At 35.8% G+C, this 21,049-nt stretch overlaps 1 protein-coding gene across 4 annotated transcripts in view; it reads right to left on the bottom strand.

The window, feature by feature from the left end:
• Positions 1-278: 278 nt before the first annotated feature.
• SLC16A7 (solute carrier family 16 member 7) overlaps positions 279-21,049 on the bottom strand; it is an 80,646-nt gene continuing 59,875 nt past the window's right edge. For all 4 annotated transcript variants that reach the window (XM_054276644.1, XM_054276653.1, XM_054276662.1 and 1 more), the window contains exons 3-5: positions 12,505-12,648; positions 10,127-10,939; positions 279-7,768 (exon numbers count right to left, since the gene is read on the bottom strand). In XM_054276644.1, the coding sequence (XP_054132619.1) occupies positions 7,497-7,768; positions 10,127-10,939; positions 12,505-12,648 (1,229 nt within the window). In that variant the 3' untranslated portion in view covers positions 279-7,496. The remainder of the gene's footprint in view (positions 7,769-10,126; positions 10,940-12,504; positions 12,649-21,049) is intronic.

Below are 21,049 nucleotides of genomic sequence, written 5' to 3'. Positions count from 1 at the left end.
TCAGGTCAAGAGTTCCTTTGTACAGAAAAAAAACCAGCAAGACTGAGGCCTCATGCTAGTCAAAAAAAGAACAGAATCATATTCTCACATATAAGATTTGAGGTGAGAACATCCTTATGTTATACAATAGGATGCCCTAAGAAGCTTCCTTGACAAAAACAGAGAGATCTTTGCTACAACTGAATAGTGAATCAATCTAAATATCTATGAATATTTGCACACTCTGAAGGTGTAAATAATGTACTATTAAGAAGACTAAGAAAATAGAATTTACATCCTTTCAGAAAAACTTTACATGGAAATTTTATTTTCATTTTTCTTTTTTTCTCCCAATTGCTTATTATACATAATTTTCATTGTAATTTCCCATAAATATATATGGACAAACTTGACATATTACACAGTAGTACAGGCCTGGAATAGAAGTTAATGAACAAAAATGCATTTAAATACAATTTAATGCAATGCATAAGCACTTTACAGGGTTAATATACATTATGAACAATAAATTTTGTCAGGTCAAAAAAAGGATTTGGCATCTAGAAAGTTATCATTCACTCATATCTCTTTGGAACATAAATAGCACCTCTAGCTAATAAATGATTGTCAAAAAAAAAAAAATCTAGCCAATATATTCAAGTAAAAACCATACAGTATTGCAAAATACAGAAAGGAAGAAACAACTTTATTAGTCAACAACAATGGTTACTGCATGTTTAATTATTGCATAGCAATACCAGGTTCTGTTGATAAACTGCAGATACAGTGAACTTTCCAAGTAGGCTGTAAAGGGAAAATGCAGCTGTATCACTCTTTAAGGAAGGGAATTTATGTAAATGACTTATGTACCACTCTGAAAAATCTCCCACTAATTTTAAGGTAATAGTTTTTTAAAGAGTGAGAGTCAAATGTACACTTTTCATGGGCCTGCCTACTTGCAGACAAATTAAAACCACCAAAACCTGTTAAAGGTATGGTATATTTTCAGTGTTTTTAATGACTAATGTTTTGGACAATTTCACATATTAATCTAAGAGGAATATTGTTTGCAGAGGCTTGAGTAGTCTCACTTTCCATACTTGTTACAAAAAATATCATGTCCACCACTATTTTGTATGAAGTGGTCATACATATCACATTAGCTGAAAACTCAGTATATTGGTTGCAGTCTGTTCAGAGATCATTTAGTTAATATTTCCACAGCAATGATACCCCACCAATGAGTTCACCAAAAATGTAGGTTTTGCCATCTACCTCAATGAACATTATCAGTGATCTTAGGCTGCTTTGAACTGAGTCATGGTTGGAAACCAGTGTTACATAATACTGCAGCTTTTTGAATTAATTTCTACTATAAATAATTTTAGCAGAAACTGAAAAATAGCATATGCTCTTACAAAAAAAGCTTCAAATTTTTCTGCCATTAGTGGAAGTTTTTTATTTGCTTACAATTATGTTTCATTTATCAGGCACAATATGCAACTTACTCTAAAATATTATATATATTTTATATATACATAAATATATATAATATATATAAATTAGAGTTTTATATATAGGGGAATACATATATACACATACCACATCTGCATATATATTCCCTTATATATGTCCATATATACATTCACAGAAGACATAAACCATTTTCTCTGGAAATAAGAAAAATGAAGGTTATAAACTGCTCAAAGAAGGCTTGAAAGGAAATAAATAATTTCCTTTGGGGTTAACAGACTTGTTTGGATATTTATTCAAATATATCCTCTCTATTTTATAATCTACATTCAGAGTGTATGGTGGGATTTTTTTAAAATTTATTTACATAGGCTATTAAAATAATACATGTTGTGCGTTAATTTAGGGACTGATTCATTAGGAATATTATGCAGGCATAGAAAAATTGCCAGCTGTAGCAAATCCTGTGTTTACTGTGTTATATCTGATGGTCCTGAGATTTGGAATGGAGAGAATAAGGCTGAAATCTCCACTGAAGCCACATCACTTCCAATGTCTGGTGAAGTTCTTTGATTGGTATTTTCATTTTGGCTTTAGTGGACTATGTACTAGGTCCTAGAAGGCAAGAATAGTTTGAAGAATATCTCTGAAGGAACAATCATCTCTGGTTTTGTGAAGAGCATATGAAGAATAATCATCATTCCTTGACCCCAATCTAATATTTTGTGACTACTTCCTTCAACTGCCCCAAAAAAGGAAAAGCAAGCTAAAATTTGCTATTATTTCTAAATCAGAAACATATTTTATTTTTCAGGGATGCAAAATTTTCTGTAATAATTTTGTAAACTGTTTGGATATATTAACTTTGTTAATTTCCCTAACTCAGAAATTGTAAGAAAACAAAAAAGAATAATGGGCCATCATCTCACAGAAAAATCATTAGACTTTCAATAGCTAAATGACACACTGAGTTTTTAAATCAGATCAGTGATGCAAAAACTTCACAGGTAAGGGTTAAGATTAAAGATATGTGAACTGATACAAAGATGTGGACACAGATATGTCCTGCCTTGAAAACAGAAATGTAAGCAGCTTTAAATATTTGGGAGACTTTCTAATAGTCTGTACAGGTTTTACCATTATGCATTTTGTTAACTCTTCTTCCAAGGTTGTGCAAGTCTCCAAACTTCAACTGAGAGGTAGATGATGAGAAAAATTTGAACTGCAAAACTACAACATGCAAATTATGTTGAAATCACACAGCAATGCTTATGCAAATTCTCATCAAAAATGTGATAATACATGCAAGCACTTTCATTATATATATATTTGCACAAATATCAGAAGTGCACCCACTCCCAAAAAATTCAAAACAACCTTATTAAAACTGGTAAGCCATCTCTGAAAATAATTATTTCAAAATTCCCTTTATATTCCTCTCTGTGAGTAGAAAAATAGTCATCTATAGAGAAACTAACAAAAATTGCCTGATTCAATTTTGTTATAGGCAAAATTGTCAGTGTCATTTATAGCATGTTCATCTATAAAAGTGGTGACTGGCTTTGTTTAGTGAAATCCTGATAGCAGTCCAAAATCTGGCTGCATATAGTATCTTTAACTTATGTATCCCAGTAATATCTCTCCGCTAATATTCACAACCAGACATGAAAGAAGGAAGTGAAAAATGTTGCATTTGGCAACATAGAAAATGTGTCATTTCAGGAAAAAAAACAAGAAATATTTAAGGATAAGTCACTACATCCCCAGTCCAATTTTTTTTGTTGCATCAAACAAAGTATGGGGTGGTGGAGGTGGAGAATGTTTAAAAGGAATGAGAATTCTCTGGGAGGAACAATCATGTACACATTGCCAAATACTTTTTAAGCACAGTGGATGCTGATATGTAACACAACTATTAAAATTCACGTGAATTTTGCATTGATATGAATCAATGTCAGTGAAATTGGCTGCCATTCACTTCAGCAGTAAGTAAAACTGTATCTCCTCTCAATAAGGACAGCATCATGTAAAAAAGTCTATTTGAAGATGAAGTAAGATTTTCCCTAGCTCTGTCAAAGCAGTTCACAAAACACACTCCTGAAATAAAAGCACTGTACTCTTTCATACAAAAAGATGCTTTTCTGAACTTCATGGAAATACAGAATTAACAACAATTGTAACCACAGTTCAATGGGGAGAGATGGGAGGGGTGAAATTTTGATATGTTCCTGAAATAATACAGAGAATTATTAGTGAAGAGTCTTTCTCTGGAGTTGAAAAGGGCAATACAGGAGAATTCTCCAGCTAATAGTGTATATGACATAAAAAAAAAAACCAAAAAAGAGAGAAGTATCTGGATGTGTACTTTAGAACAACTTGAAATTCAAACCTGATATGAAATTGGGGAAAATATTATTGATGCTATCCACCTTCCTACTACTTTTAAAATTTTCGCATTATCTTTTCTAGAAAAGAAAAAGGGCAATCAGGCTTAGCAATGCTGTAGCAGAGAAAATGAAAGAATGAAGTATACATGAGTATAAATGAAAACAAGACCAATTACGGGTTTGCTTGCACTTACTGAGACTATAGATTCTTAGAGCGCATAAGAGACACATGTGCTAGAAAGCTGGGGTAAATTTCTTCATCACTGATCAGGGGAATGTCTTAGTCCTGACCCCTCAGTGGTTCAAACTGAGGGTGAGGTAATTAAGAGAAACCAGAGCAATTCAGAGAAATTATGTATATACCCAGGTCTAATCTCAAAAGCAGAAATGCAGTGATAAAATGATTTACAGTACAAATTGCAGGTCAGCGCAAGTAGGAGTGATATTCAGAAGTTTGAAGGCAAGTTATACTCATTTCACTACTTGATGTTCAGAATAAATTTGATTCAAGGCAATTTATTATTATCATTACTTTTAGAAATAAGAGCTACCTATACTAGGCAATTGCCCCTTTAGGACCTGTTATTTGGAAGACACGGGTTTTTAATTTGAGGCAGTTTTTGCATAGATACAGTTCCAATTTTCTTCGCTCATTTCTGGGTTTTAACTTCTTTAATATTCAGTAATATCAAGAGCACGCTGATGGGTTTTATTTTGTTGTCATTATTAAGGGAAAGAGTAATGAAAGAGGTGCAAGGAAATGTTTAACTTGTCTCTTCCTACCTTTTATCACTCTAGATGCCTGCCACATTATTTTGCCTTATGGGATTAAAAACTGCACATTGGTGAGTGGTGGTAAAGCAGCTCTTGCACTCCTATTAACTTTTAACATAATGGAACAGAGATGAAAGAGTAGCATCTCTGCAGAGTGTTTACAGAAGTTTTTATTTCCTCTGAGATAGTGAGATAATTTTTGCTACTAGTGGTCAGATGTGTCTATGGCTCAAGAACTTTGTTTTTCCCTTATTTCCTATGCCATGTTGTTTTGTATTCTGAGATCCTGCATAGAACAGGCAAGTTGCCTGCATATTTCCTGAGAGACTTTTTTTTTTCGCCATTTTTCTGAATCCTTTACTTACTCAACAGCAACTTGTAACAGCCTTCAGTCAAAAGTTGACACTTCTTGTATTCTACCCTTATTCTTAATCACGCTCCTTTATTGCAAAGAGATAACAATAAGCACCTACAATTTTACCTCAGACATTTTGGTTCAGTTCCTGTATTAATCTCTTTTCATATAATCTCTGCATTTCTATCAGTGGCTATCGAGAGTGGAGTGATATTCTTGATGACCACTCTTCAGCTAAAATTTCAGTTCATCTTTCATAATTCAGTATTTACAACTGATAATCCTCACTGTATGAAAGCTTAGCATCTATGAAACTCATCCCTTTCTGGCTATGGGCACACAAGGCCTTCACAGCTCCTGGAATTCACTCAGTGTGTTTGTACAGCCATAAAGAGAGCAATGCTTCATGTCATGGGGTGCTGGCAAGGCTAAGGTTTGGATGCAGGTGCAATGAATTTACTTCCTCTCTGAAGCTGGGGCTTGGGAGAGGAACTGTAATTTTACTGGGACTGAATCATTCCTCTTTACAAAGTACACAGCTTGAGTCTGAACATGCAACCCATATTTTATCCCGAAACTCTGAAATGCACATATTTTGATTCTGATGCTCCTAAAAATTTATAGGATTTGTTGGAGAAGTTTGGTTTTCCTGAATATAACTAGGCAAAAAGTAGGTATTAAATTCTGTACCATGATGAGAGTAGATTCATATTTCTCCCCAAAACAGTGATGAGAAAATTTAAAAAAATAAGCATTATTGTGGAACTTTATAAAACGATAAACCAGTAAAACAGAAGCAAGCACTATCCACATTTTTAGAAGAAAAATTAAAATAATTTTGAACATAATAATATTAAGAAATTACTTTCTTAAAAGCTCTCCCGTATCTACTAGATTTTACTATTGAGTTTTTAATTTTGTAATTGGCACTTCAAAGTGTGTTTATCACAGTCAGCTCTCTGTCCAATATATTTCCAACTTTTTGAGATTTAGAAGAGGACTAAAATGAATAATTTTCTTTTCCTGGAATTGAGTGTAGGTGTATCCTGCATAAACAGTGTATAAATGTTTTATGAATCAGACCCTTAATTTTCACAATTTTTGAGGCATTTATAAGCATCCCTCCAAAATGAATAGCACCTTTCCTTACCTAGAAATAGAACAGAAATAATTTCACTTATTATCTTCAGAAGCTTGCACTTTTAACTTTTAAAGCAGTACTAAACAATTTGTGTAAAGTAAAATTGTAGGTTTATGCCTTTTTTTGTCTAAAGGAAGGGGAACAATTGTGTACATTTTAATTTATATGATGGTCTGCATGAAATTGTAGACACAAGACTAAACATCCTGCATAAAACTGGTGTGTCAATACAAAGCTTCCAGACTGGCATTGTCAAGGTGCCTTGCAGCATTTTTGCTCAAAGCAGCACTACAAAAAAAGAAGTAGCTTTTCACTAAATTCCTGGGAAAGGGAAGTGGGAACTGGGAAGCTACCCATCTGCAAAGATCTGAAGTTAGATCTTACATCTCCTCTCAAGACACCATCAAACAACTAACGACTTGTCAATAAAGCCAAGCATCTACTTTGAAGTCATTGTCATGAAACTCATTAAGGCCACAAAAGCCAAGGGTTAGTATCCTTTTAACATCAGCAGATTATGAATCTAGTCCCTTTAGGAAAATGGCTTCACAGTCTGATCCAGATCCTTCAGCTACAGAGTAATACATAGGCAAACAAACTGATTGCCACTCTTGTTAGAAATGTAAAACTTGGGTTTAAACCTTTTATGTACAGGCAGATTTTAGCTAGTTTGAATTAGCAAGATGTGAACATACTTTGAATTCAAATGTACATGTTGAAGTACTATGTAATCAGCTATCACTGGAGGAAACTACTTCTGGAATATATTATAAATCAGCTTTTTATTGCATTTTAGAGGTGTGATCACCAATTATTTGTCTCCTACACTTAACTTTTATATCCATAATTGCTTATGCAGCCATATTTTTTATCTAGTGAGTGTACAAAAGAGAAGAATGTCTCAAGTGTGCTACAGTCAGGTATTATGTCTCTTTTGAAACAAATCTTAGACTTTATGTTCTCTTTAATAATAATGGTAAGTAGAATTTGGACAGATTATTTCAAAAGACTTTAACTATATCATAAAGACAAATGCAAGTATCTTCCCAAATAAGACCAGGAGATACTCTTGCACTAGATACACTTGTGAAACAAAACTGTTTGTCATTGGAAGGCTTTATAGCATGGTTTATCTGACTCTTGATTGTCTAGAGTCAAAATTCAATGGACTCATTTGCATTGAGTCACTACCTCTGTAATCGTAATTTTATATCTCTGAAACAAATAAACTGTAGATAGTAATTTAGCTTTGAGTCTTGCCATAGGGCAAAAATCTGTTCCCATCCAAAATTGTGACTGATCATTATTACCACAAAACCTGGCCTGTGTCTTGAAGACATATTCCTAATGGAAGTCATAAGTGTTGCCTTCTTAGCTATATTTCAGATTAAATATTGGTTTCTCTTTCTGATGGATCTTCAGGAGCTTTATCAGCTCTGCTGGAAGCATCTTCATTCTCATTGTTTGTTAATGGTTCTGCTTCCCTTGGGTCAGCATTCTTCTGTGCTTTCAGCTTCTCATCTTCTAACTTCTTTTCTTTTGCCAAAAGCCTGTAGTTGATGGCATTGCCAATGAACAACCAGATACTGGCCACAGTCACGATCACTCCGCAGACAAAATACATGTACTTATATTCCCCAGTAACATCTACTAACCAACCTGAAATACAAAGATAAGAAAAGAAAAAGTGTATTTAGACTAGGATTCTAAATAAAATCCACATCTTTCCCTTGGTAAAAATATCTATATATTTTTTGGTTTTGAAGTTGGAGCAGAAATGCATTTTCAGCATGTTAAAGCTGTCTAACATAGACAGTGGAACTCGTAAAAAAACCCTGTATTAATCCGGATAGCAATTGAAGACACTGACAATCATAAAATGTTGAAGAACAAAGTAAGTAAATCTTAATGAATAATGACAGTTTTTCAGTTCTTTTATTTTCATTCTTTCATTTCCTTATTATTTTATTCACCTCCTAATTTTGTTTTCCTATTGTTTGGAGTGACAGTCTGACACTCACTGAGGCTGCATAAAGACAAAAGGATGAAGAGGTATGTGCCTTTTTAGGCTGCTGTCTCTGTGCATCAGCTGCCTGCTTTTCACTTTTACTTTCCTCTGACTGGTGAGAGATAGAAAGGCTTCTGCCTTCAGCCATCACACTCAACTGCTGAGTTTTAAACTCTGAGCCCTGTACCTAAAACTTGCATTCAGACCTCTGAGATTAAATTTCTTTATGACAAGGAGAGTAAAATATAACAGTTCTTCCAATTTATGAGACATTCCTTCTAAATTTTCCCAATTCCCAAATTAACATCTGTACGTATCCAAGTATTTAGCTCTGAAGTTTCCTACACTACAATTGAAACTCACAGAGTAAGCTGCACCCTTCAATTTAGTATGCATTTAGATGCTTTTACTGGGCTGAAAACATAATGCCAGCCTATTCACCTGATACACATTTACAAGCCATGAAATTATTCCAGACTTTTTTTTTCACAAAGCTAGTATTAGGACAAATTCAAATAGCACTGCAAGTATACAACTCACTTATTAGTGTAAATAGTGCAATCTGTTGATTTTTATCAATGAGCAGTCTCATAAAAATATATTTAAAAACAAAATTCTGAATTAGAAATGCTTCAGCATACTATTTTAAAACATATGAACTAGTCAAAACTGGAGCTTAACTTTTCCGTATGTTCACCCCTTTGTTGCCTCTGTTTAACAAGTTAAATCAATTATTCATGGTGTTATAGCACAAAAAAAAAATGCTTTCCAAAACTCCTGGAAAGTTTTTATACTGAAAAATAAATAACTGTGTAAGCTACTTCTCCATAAATATTGGATTTTATATCTTTTGAGTTGATACTGATCTCAGAACCTCACTGAAAAGGCTGGACTCCAGCGGTTAGAGGCTCAGACTCCCCACTAGGTGGCACAGAAAGAGTCTGTGTGAGGATATATTTTGCTCTACCTTAGCCAAAGTGGATTTGTATGTTAAATGATGAGAAAAATATGGAATGCTTTTAGACATATTGAAAATTTACTTGCATAAATATTATTTTACCGAAGTGAGTGTAACTGTTTTGGGATATTCAGAATTGCACATACAATCCTATTTTCATTGAAATACTGACAGTAATCTGACGTATTTTGGTATATAAATGCTTTTAGGCACACAATCTTGCTGACTTCTGAGGCAGTGCTAATGTGGGTACAGTGCTAATGTTCATTAGGCTGGCAATCTCACTATCTCTATATTTTCATATTGTTGGGCTTATACTGCAACACACGCACCAAGACACACACCAATGCTTCTCAATAAAATTAGAACATCTATTTTTTAATTTCTTATATCATCAGAAATCTCAATAATATAAAGCTTACTATCAGCATTACTGAATACTGAGAAAATAGATAGCAAACAGAAAATACTTTCTGAAAATACTGTTCATTTTTGCTGCTAGAAGCCCAAGTGTCTTGAATAAAGTCTAGGTGATACACCTAGGCTCCCTTTAAGCTCCCCTTACACTTGAAAAGAGAAGTTGGTGACGTTAACGTCTTTCAGTCAGTTCATCCTCTGCATTGCCTTGCCCCATCTATTGGCTATAGAAACAGGCTAAAGGACTGGCTGTGAGCAGAGCTGGGGTGTGAAATGATGCCAGGGTGCAATGCTCCACAGCACCTTGATGGAATCCCACCATGTGTGCACCCTGCCTAAAATGCTGAGCAGGCCTGTGTTTCTTCTGACGCTTTCCTGTTAGTTTTTCCTCTCTGAAAATGCCCGTTCTCTCTGTTTAGATGAATTAAAGGTGTTTAAGCAAGTCTAAGTGAGCTTAAACAGGCTGCCCCTAGGTTGGAGCAAAGTAACTGATGCAGTTATTTCTTACTATCAGGCTGTTACGGTACATTTCTAGTAAAAGGAAAACATTAAGGACAATGTTTATATTAATTCAATGTTACATTGCAAGATTATGCAGTAATGTCTGACAAAATGGAAAGAAATAGATTCTTACCTCCTAGAGGAGGGCCTATGAGCACAGGGCAGCATTCCACAATGGTGACAAGTCCCACCGCACTGGAAAATCTGGCAGCTCCAACAAGGTCCATCAAGGTCTCAAAAAGAACGCTGCTAACCATTCCAAATGCAAACCCAAAAAATACAGCATATATCACCAAGCCAGTGTAATTTTTTGCCAGAGGGCACAAGATATGACAGACTCCATTGTACAAGACAGCAAAACTAAAAAAGTACTGAATCTTTGGGCGGATAAACCTGGAGTTTGCCACAAGTCCCATGGAAGGCCTAGCAAACATGTCTACAAAGGCTAAGATAGAGAGCAAAAATGCAGCAGAATATTCATCAATTCCCTTGTGCTTGGCATAAGGAGCCAAGAATACTATTGGAGCAAAGAAACCAATAAACATAATGACATTTCCTGACAAATATATCAGAAACCCTCTGTGTTTGAAAAGGGACAGATCTAGATACTTATTCATAGTTTGCCAACAAGACTTCTTGTTGTTTTTGTGCAAGGCAGAATCTCCTGTGCCTTTTTCAACATCTTTTTTCACAGGAGGGGCTTTTTTTGGTCCAACAGGTCTCATTAGTGACCCAGCCACACAGCAGTTCAAAAGAAGTCCACCCAGAATAAGAAAGCTTCCTTTCCAGCCAAAAGCATTAAAGAGGAATTGATTGAGAGGTGCCAATGTGCTCAGAAACACTGGACTTCCAGCCATTGCCAATCCATTAGCGATGGGACGCTTCTTATAGAAATACTTGCCAATCATGGTCAAGGCAGGCTGTAAGTTGAATGCTAAACCCAGACCTAAACAACACATAAAAGACAATATTATTGCAGGTCATGCAGTGAAAATCACATCTCAGCGCTTTCAAGTTATTTTTAAAATGACCAGTATCCAATCCAGTGACTCTCAATATTGAAACCAACTAGCATCAGAAAATGAAATACAGCCTCATAGATGTCTATGAGTGCTCATACCAAGACTGTGTCATGGTGGCACTTGATCATTTTCCCCTGCAGTGCTGCATTGAAAGTCAAAACTCCTTTTCGTGTTTCAGCAGTGATAGAGACAGGGGAATCACATACAGAAAAATGATGGTATCTGTGCCTTGACTCACCATTTTTTTATTTGCTAAACTATAATACAATTCTCTCCTGGCTCATTTAACAAAACTTATTAAATGTCACCTCAGCTACAATGAATGCAGTGTTTATTTAAATGCATAAATCTTCTAATTTCCTATTTCCAACCCTAATTAAGATACAACTTGTCTGTAAAACTGGAGGATAAAATAGAAAATTATTTCCCAGCATATTCAGCTCTCCTTCCCCAGGTCACTATTAAGGAGTTTTAAAGGACACATGTGGGAGCAGAACACCCACCCAGAGCAGTTGAGTGTATAAACTGAACCCAAAGCTGAACCTCTTGGCCTTCTCTCTGTATTAAGACATCTAAGCCATAAATTCTAATATGCCATAAATTCTAATATGCCTCTGCTTGATGGTACAGGAGAGAAACTCTCTTCCTTGATAGGCCCATTCCCAGATTCTGACATTACTCTTTCAGTAGGCACCAAGTTTAGGATGTCAAAAATAAAGACTTTTAAGGAATAATCACTGAATAAAAACAGACTCCTTTAGTCCCAACATAAAGGAAGATGACCCTGAATATACAGGTATTATCTCATTCATTTATTACCTGCAACATTTCACCTATCCTTCCTTATTCTGAGAAGGGAGTTAAAAAAACCCCAGAACTTTTAATAATGAGATTCTTTAATTTACTGGCATTACAATGAGTTTAAATCATTACTTTAGGTGATATCTAGGCCTGTGATAGATGATCATGAATAATTTTATTTGGTGACTGACCCTGGGGGATTTTAAACAGAAAAATATTTAACTGAAAGTTGTTAGACTTTTCTGTGAGATTATGTGTATGTAAAAAACCTACAGAAATCTGGTGCAAGTTTTCACAATTCTACTAGAATTTGGCCAGACTCTGCCACCCTGTTTGCAGTGCAACATGACTGAAAGCTAAAACAAATGTGAAATTGTACACAAATGACTGTAATAAGTGCTGTCATGAGCCAATCAATTTTTATACCACAATTATAGTGCAATGTGGAAATACATACAGCATTTATTGAATAAATTCATCCGTTGTTTCTGAATTGTCCTAGGAAATAATTTAATATCATGCCAGTTTCCTTTAATTTAAAGGATTAGATAGCTGAAATTAACTGATCTTACTACCTTCTTGGATTGCATCTGTATACAGAGAATTCTTGGTCAGTGAGGCTCATTTGTAGAACAATATTAGAAATAGTTTGTTATACATAATATAACCTTTTAAACAGGACTCTTACCTCCAACCACACCAATACATATATACAGCTCAAGGACACTATTGCAGAAGGAGGATGCAATCATTCCAAAAGAACAGAGGATACCCCCTGCTATCATCACAGGCCGGCTACCATACTTATTCACCAAAATGCTGCTTATGGGACCTGTTGGTAGAAAGAAAATGCAATTTCAGGTAACAGGTAACTCTATCTTTGTATTTACAACGTGTTGGAATGCTTTCCTCTTCCATCCCAGAAAATGTTAAACTGTTTCTATACCAATCTGTCTTACAAATACTCTGTGAATTTGCAGACACAAGACTGGATGAGGATATACTGCCTCCATGACAATATAAATATTGATTAGTTATGGAGATGGATAAAAAGATTAAAGACATCAGACAAGCAAGAGGGATTGTTACAGTTCACAAACAATCAATACCAAGATCGGTCAATGAAAATTTTGAAAGTGCAAGGACTGAAGAATTTCAAGTATGAGACAGGTATCAAAACTCCACAGAGCAGGAGGAACCTCCAGGCAAGCAGACTAAAATTACTTAAACTGCAGCATGTCCTGCACCCCTACTTAGAACCACACATAGGCTTAAAAATATTGTTAAATCAGAACATAAATCTCTGGCCCCTGAGGCTTGCTTTCCCTTACCTTATCAAGAGAGGAGTGCTAATGCACAGTAAGATAACTATAGACTGTCTGGGAAAATTTAAATTGTGGTTCAGCATAAAAACCTATAAAATTAAAAAATATTGCTCTAGGTCCATTTTTCAGTTTCAACTGCAATTCAGTTTATGGTATAATTACATCCATACTAACCAAACAGCTAGTGTGCAATTTAGCATGACATACATTATATGTTTTTGAACAACCATGGCTAGAATAGATGGTGTGCTACATATCAAGGCTAAGAGGTTGTCAAAGCTCTTTAGGTAAACCTGCATAGCATCTGCTTGCACTATATTTGGTCCAAACCATTACAAACAGTCTTGCTTTTGCAATAACAGATGGTAGCCAATACAAAATTTTTAACAAATAAAAGCAAAGAACCCAAAAACCCCAACATCATAGAAAGCAATGCATTTCAAACTTAAGACAGAGCAGGTACCTAGCACAAAATGGAATGCCGTGATTTGCATCTGAGTTCACTGCAAGTTATTCACTATACTGGTAACAGTTTAAAGTCTCTGGTTTTATGAAAATCTAAAGGAAAAAATGCCAGAAACTTCATGCAGTGAAAAACCAAATCAAATGAAATTTAAAAGTGTGCTTTCATAGGCAAAGTTATATTTTAGACTCCAATCTTTGAATTACCTTAAATGCATTAGAGAATTACTATTGATAGGCTGAAAATGTAAATTACTATTTGCATATACACAACAGAAGTCTTAAAAATATGTCAAATGATCAATTTTTACCTTACTTCCGTATGGAAATAAGTTTCTACAATAGAGTTGCCCTGTGCCTGCCTGTCTTTTCTAATAGCTCATTAATACAGAGATCAAATTGTAATTAACTTGACTGGAAAGCAAAGATTTGAGTGATGTTTTGATCTTAGTTTGTGTATTTATTAAATAGTCCCAGGGAGTCTTAAGCATAACTATTTATTGAAACTAATAGACTTAAACATCCACAGCATGGAATGGACACCCAAATAGACAACAGCCCAGGGAGTTATTAAAAGACTTTAGAACACTTATGAAGCACTAAAAGGTTTAACTGAGAGCTTATATGACAACATAACTAACATTTCTTTATTTCCATTTGCAGGGAGCCACTAAGCAGAACTATGACAAACAAGGCTTTCCCCTTTGAGACCATATGAAGAAAGCAGTGAAACATGGAATAACATGATTCTAGGGTTATGTTTGGAAAATTAATGGTTGGGCTTCTGTCTGAGTTAGAAAGCAAGCCCTTTTGAAATATGTAAACAATAGAAATAATTTCTCTAAATAAAAAAAAGACCCTTTTAACTGGAAATCTCTTTTTAACTTAAAGCAAAACGTTTCATCCCGGTATCAAATAATAGCTATAAGTTTGAAAATAAATAAATCTAAGGCAAGTAAAAAAAATCTAATTGTTGTTATTGCTAAACACAGTAACAGTATTCACTTAAGACATATAAAAACAATTCTTTTTAATTTAAAAAAAAAAAAAATCCCCAGTTCTTCTTCCTGTGATGACATGGAAGTATTTACAAAATTGAAAATGCAAAAATTTGTTTAGTATTTGCTAACAGACAGTTCCTTACCAGGAACAGGAAACCTGCATCTCTGCTGATCTTCACTGTAGCAGTTAGGCTGGGACTTTAAGTTACAGCTCTCCAGATCAAAGCACGTAATATTAGCTTCACCTACAAGACCTAATAGCTGAGCTCAAATATGGATGTATTAATTCAGATAGGTTGTCTGAGCCTGACTCCATACTTTAAAATGAGATAAATTTGGAATGTATCATGAATTTAAAAACCCTTTAAATATAATACTCCCTTTGAGCTGTTTTCTTTAAGTTAATGATGTGTACTTACCACCACACCTCCCTTAATTTGAGGTTTTCTTTACGTATATTCCAGTATTTTAATTTAAAATTTGTGCATGTGGGAAATATTAATTTTTGTACAAGCCACAAAGTTAGTTTAAGCTCCCTAAATTATCTAGGACACTCTTCCAATGTGATAAGTAGGTTAAACATTTTATTCTGACATCCGTGTATACACTTTGATGAGAAATCTCATAAAATAATGCATTTTCATACCTTAACATAGATGTTTCTACATAAATTCCAGCTGTTTTCCTGCCATCATATGTTTTATAGCCTTGTACAAATTTCATGTCACATCTAACATCTTCTACAATTATTTAAGTAATGCTCACATGCCAGCATTCCTTGTATATTCTTTATTTTTAGACAAAGGAAGATTAAGCTGTTTAATTATTATTACACTGTCAAAACCTTGCTATACATTAATATATATTAATGCACTAAAGGACTGCTGGATCGCTGAATCTACTTTCCCAAAGCCTGAAGTAACTGCATAACAGATGTTAAGTCAGGAGACCCACAAGAATATTTACTCTGGTCTCTCCCTTAACACCCACAAACCACCAGCCACAAAAAATTATATACTCCCTAAAGCAAATTTAAGACCATTATCGTAATATGCTAGCTGTACTTTTGTTTTATATCTTTCTGTTTCAAGCAAAGGACCAGGCTGTGAGACAGTAACTGTAACCAGCACCACTGAAAAACAGTTTCAGGAAGGCCTGTGCTTTATAAGACAAGAAAAAATAGCTGCTTTTCACATTGTTTGTCATTATGCCAAGGGAAAAGTGGCAAAAGTCATTTCAGTTGTGTGAGCAGAGATGGGATCATGCATTTTGGAGCTGTGTATGATGTTTCATACAGAATCTATAATACTGTGACACCCATGCTCTCTTTCACTGGCTCAAAAGAGCATTTACTTGCACTTGTGCACAAAGAAGTTGTGGATGCTAAGAGCACATTTAGATTAGATGTTATGAAGAAAATCTTCCCTGTGAGGGTGGTGAGGTCCTGGAAGGGGCTGCCTAGAGAAGCTGTGGCTGCCCCAGGCAGGTGGCCTGGATGTGGCCAGGTTGGATGTGGCTCTGAACACTGATCTACTGGCAGGTGTCCTGTCCATGGCAGAGGGGTTGGAGCTAAATCATACCATCAGTCATAGATTGGCCTGGGTTGGAAGGGACTTTAAAGGGCATCTAGTTTCAAACCCTTTAAGGTCATTCGCAAAAAATGTCTCCCCATCCTTCTTGGAGGGTCCCTTCAGGTAGTAGAAGGCCACAATTAGGTTACCCCACAGCCCCCTCTTTTCCAGGCTGAACAATCCCAATTCTCTCAATCTTTCCTCACAGGAGAGATGCTCCATCCCTCTAATTATCTTGGTGGCCTCCTCTGGGGCTGATCTAACAGGTCAATCTTCTTTCTGTGCTGGGGGTCTCACAGAGGGATGCAGCACTGCAGCTTGCAGAATATAGGGGCAGTACAGAGCAGAGCAGAGAGGAATCCCCTCCCTGGCCCTGCTGCCCACGCTGCTTTGGATGCAGCCCAGGACATGTTTGGCTCTCTGTGCTGGGAGGGCCCATGGCTGGGTCATGTCCAGCCTCTCCTCTCCCAGCCCCCCGAGCCCCTCTCAGCAGGGCTGCTCTCCATCTGTCCATCCCCAGCCTGTGCTGATACCAGGGTTTGCCCCAACCCAGGTGCAGCACCTGCCCTTGGTCTTGTCAAACCCCATGGGATTCCCATGGCCCCACTGCTCAGGCCTGTCCAGGTCCCTCTGGATGGCATCCTGTGTCAACTGCACCACTCCTGTGTCATCTGCACCACTCAGCTCAGTGTCATCTGCAAACTTGCCGAGGGAGCACTTGATGCCTTCATTCCTGCCATTAATGAAGATATTACACATTATAATTTATAAAAATAAAAAATAAAGTCCCAGTGCAGACCCCTGAGAGAAACCATGTGTCACAGATGTCCATCAGGACTCTGAGACATTGACCACTATCCTCTGGATGTGGCTGTCCGACCAATTCCTTATCCAGCTAAAGTCCCCTCATCAAGTCCATCTCTCTCCAATTTAGAGACAAGGATGCAGGGGTCAGGTCTGAGGGTTTACAGAAATCCAGAGAGATGACATCTGTAAACCTTCACCACTGGTATGGTGACTCCATCATGGAAGGGCAGTAGGTTGGTCAGGCAGGGCCTGCCCTTCGTGCAGCTGTGCTGGCTGTCCAGAATCACCTCCCTGTTCTCCATGTGCCTTAGCAGAGCTTCTAGGAGGAGCTGTTCTATTAGTCCTGGTTTGATTTCTCACTGCTGCAATACAGTGATATAATTAGAGAGCACTCTGTAATTTCTCTCACATACTGCCAGTGCATTCATGCTTTCTATTTTGCTACCTCCATTAATTTTAGAATGGAACTAGAGATAAACGTTCCTGATAAAAAGGTAATTTTTTTTAACATATATTGACAATGCCATTACAGTGTTCATAGTGCCATCAACCCAAAGCAACATGAAATGACTCAGTCTGAACAATACGACATTTATTTAAATGAAGTGAATTTCTGAAAGAAGTTGAAAATAAATGTAGTAATATTTCAAATTACACTAATGCTACATTGTAGATTGCATCCTGTCAAGTGGTTTAAACACATTTTCAGCCATCTGCTCTGCAGAGTCAATGCAGCTGTCTTTCCAGTCAAGGTTCATCTTTTATTTCTGTTTCCTACAAGGCTGGAAAAACCCAAGGAGCCCCAAGAATTAATATTAGTATAAACTATTTGCTAAGATCAGTCCAACTTTCTCTCTTTCTTTTTTTTTAATATGAAGTCTACTAATGAAAACTCATTCAATCACAAAGGCTTTAAGCAAATTCTTAGCACTGCTAATGAAATCCTATCTCTGGTATTCAGAGGAAAAGCAACTCAAAATGCTTAAAACCTGTTAATTATATTGGAAAATACTTTCAAAGTATGCTGTTTTTCTCAAGTAGGTCTAAGACCAAATATTATGCATTTTGTGACAGTTTAATCTCTCATTCAAAAGCCTTTTGCTAAATTCTTTTAGTATTCTTGGACAGGCTTTGACAGAAGAAAAATAAAAATATTAAAAAGTCATGCAACTATTTTTGCATTATTTTTTACATTTGTATTCTTTATCATGTTTCTGGGAACGGTAACCTGCATTTCTGACATATCCCATGTGTTTGTGTAACAGTAGTGAAGTAAATTAGTTCAAGAATCCTTGGAAAGTTTTCTCTGTAGTTTTCTGTGCATTTTGCAGCATTTTTTTTTCCATTTCATATAACATTTACAACTGGCTGCACTGATTCCATATACCTAGACAACACAGTAACCTTGACAGAAAGCAATGAGGAAATACTGCTCTTGCAGTAAATACCACCAAACAGAAATGTGTAACAACGAGTTAGGGCTGTTAGACTATGAGATAGGAGAACTCAGCAGCTAAAAGCTCAGCCTGCCAGGGAGGACGCAGTCAGCTGCTCAACCATCCATCACACTTGGCTCTCCACTTCCCCTGCTCTTAACTATATTCCCTCAGTGTCATTACTCTGAACACTCACATTCTCACTGGTGTCCTGAAGGAGCCTTGTATTCCATCAAGCTTTTATCTTTTGATCTCTAATGAGCATTAATTTGACCTTCCTCTATTCCTTTGAGGTTTACAAGGAATGCAGTAATTGTGTGTGTGGTAACACACAGGAGCCTGACTGATGGAAGAGTGCTCAACCCTGGCTTCTCCCTCACGGTTCCTCCTCTCAAAAAGGCTACATCTGCAAGGTTTGAAGTGAAGTGTTGAAGTCAGAAACACATATGTCTGACTGCAAATATAAGCTGCCTTTTCCTGAAATGTTCAGGAAAAGCAAAATAATTGATCAGTGGCACTGGTACTTGCTCTAAAAGTATTGCTTTTATGGAGGTAACACTTGATCTGCTTTGGTATTTGTGCTTTTCTAGTGATACATCAGAGACATGAATCAAGGTCTTTACATATTTTGATTAAAGCTCTTGTTTGGCTTGCAGGTTTTTTTCTTGTTTGTTAGGGCGCAAATGTGTATGGAGTTATGGACCATGTAATTTAGAAAATGTCTTCAAGTTAGCAAATTGCTCTATATCTATGAATTTTAACAAGCTGGAAAAAGGCCCAGTTTTTAATCAAGGAGTGTCCATGCTGATTATTATTTACATGGATACGTATCAATGCTTTATATTAATTATGTTTTGCATGCTCTACTGCAGAATTTTTTTATGAAAGGCTAAAACACTTGATCACAATGCAGAAGACTTTCAGACATTTCATGGCATATCTTTTGAAATGAGCAATATGAAACTTCATCATATTTAATAGGAAATTAGTGCAATTCTGTGAGCTACTGAACAGTCAGCAGATTTCAGAAACATATATGGTCACTGACTAAAAAAGCTCTGGCCCAAAATTAACTGCCAAATTTCATATTGACACCTTTATCATGAAAAGAAATAAGATACAGAAAAATACTTCAGCATTCTTTAAAAGTTTCCTTATATTTGGTTTCCGGTTACCTTCAGTATCACGGAGTAGACTGAAGCCCATGCATAGATATTTTCAAAAACTATTCTTTCAACTTAGAAAAAGGTAGTAAACAATTAAAAAGAAAGGAGGGAACAAGTTAACGATGAGATGGAGCACAAGCACCTATGAGAGTTGTATTTAAACACAGACCCTGTAACACCAAGCACATTATTTTTCCAAAAACATCCTGCATCCTTCTGTAAAGGGAAATAGCATCAGTGATGCAAGATTACATTGCAAGTAATCTTCTTCATTTCTTCACAGAAAACCAAAGCAACCAGCTTGTAAATTGAGCATGTAGTGTATCAACATGAAGATTAGAAAATTCAGTGGCAAATAATGAGATATTGGGAAAAATTAATGAAAGTTTTCTGCAGAGGAAAAGACAATGAATTTTAAAGCTAAGTATTTAACAGTAATTAAGACCTCAGGATGTCATAGGCTTGCATGAATCTAAATTTAAAACAACTTTTCTGACTCAAAAAATGTGTTGGGGATTTCACTTAATATTACTGTTAAATGTAAAACGAACCTGTGCCATTAAAAGCTACTTGTTCTTCAAATGAAAAATCAAACAAGGAAGGACTTATTCACTATTCCCCCCTGGAAATACAGTAAAGATAATAATACAAATATATAAATATTAGTAAATATAATTATCTACAGCAGTATACCCTGTACAAGGTAATAATTTCCATTTCTTTCAGGGATTCATTTGAAATTTCATGAGGCATAACTCAAATGTTCTCACGAAAATGTGCAGTGGGATTTTTTTTAGAGATATCATCTTTGGAGTGTTATCCTTCTGTCTCTGTAGTTGGCTGAAATGACAGGCTAAGTTCAATTTGGTAATAACTGTGTTTGAGCATGTGAACTGGAAGTATCCCATTTCTGAGTATTTAAAATAAAAACTAATAGGTTTACTTTGAGGGCACAAAGGGAAATTAGTACTACTCAGAAACTAGAGGTTTAATTATAGTTAAGCAGAATTTCTATCTAATAGTTTTTCTGTCTCAAAAACAATCTTATTAAAAAAACTGCTATACCCAGAGACTACATACTCACACAAACACAAAACAAAAAAACCCAATGCTTTCCCTCATGTGATTGATGGGCTCAATGATAAAAGCGGGTTGTTTTTTCTAGAGATAACAGAAGATACTTATCCCATTTATAAGTATTTTTCACCTGAAACCTTCTGAACTCACTCTTTAACTTTCAAAGAACTCAAAAATTTCTAATTGAAGACTCAGTGTTTAGTACTTTTTGCCTTTCCAAAGCAGATTACATTTTTTAGCTATCAAACTTGTCTTTACAGCTTACTAACTGTGAACCAGATTGCCAAACAAGTTCTGTATATTCTGCTGTTCCAAAGGGGGGGTGATTTTCTGCAGATATAAAACTAAAAAAAAAAAAAGACAGAGGTTACACTATACCACAGTAAAA

Source organism: Melozone crissalis, unplaced genomic scaffold (genome assembly GCF_028551555.1).
Source record: "Melozone crissalis strain CALT ecotype California unplaced genomic scaffold, PUWL_Pcris_2 ptg000004l_1, whole genome shotgun sequence".
In the NCBI taxonomy this organism is placed as follows: domain Eukaryota; kingdom Metazoa; phylum Chordata; class Aves; order Passeriformes; family Passerellidae; genus Melozone; species Melozone crissalis.
Note: the sequence above shows the minus strand (reverse complement) of the source record. Positions and strands in the feature narration are given on the sequence as shown.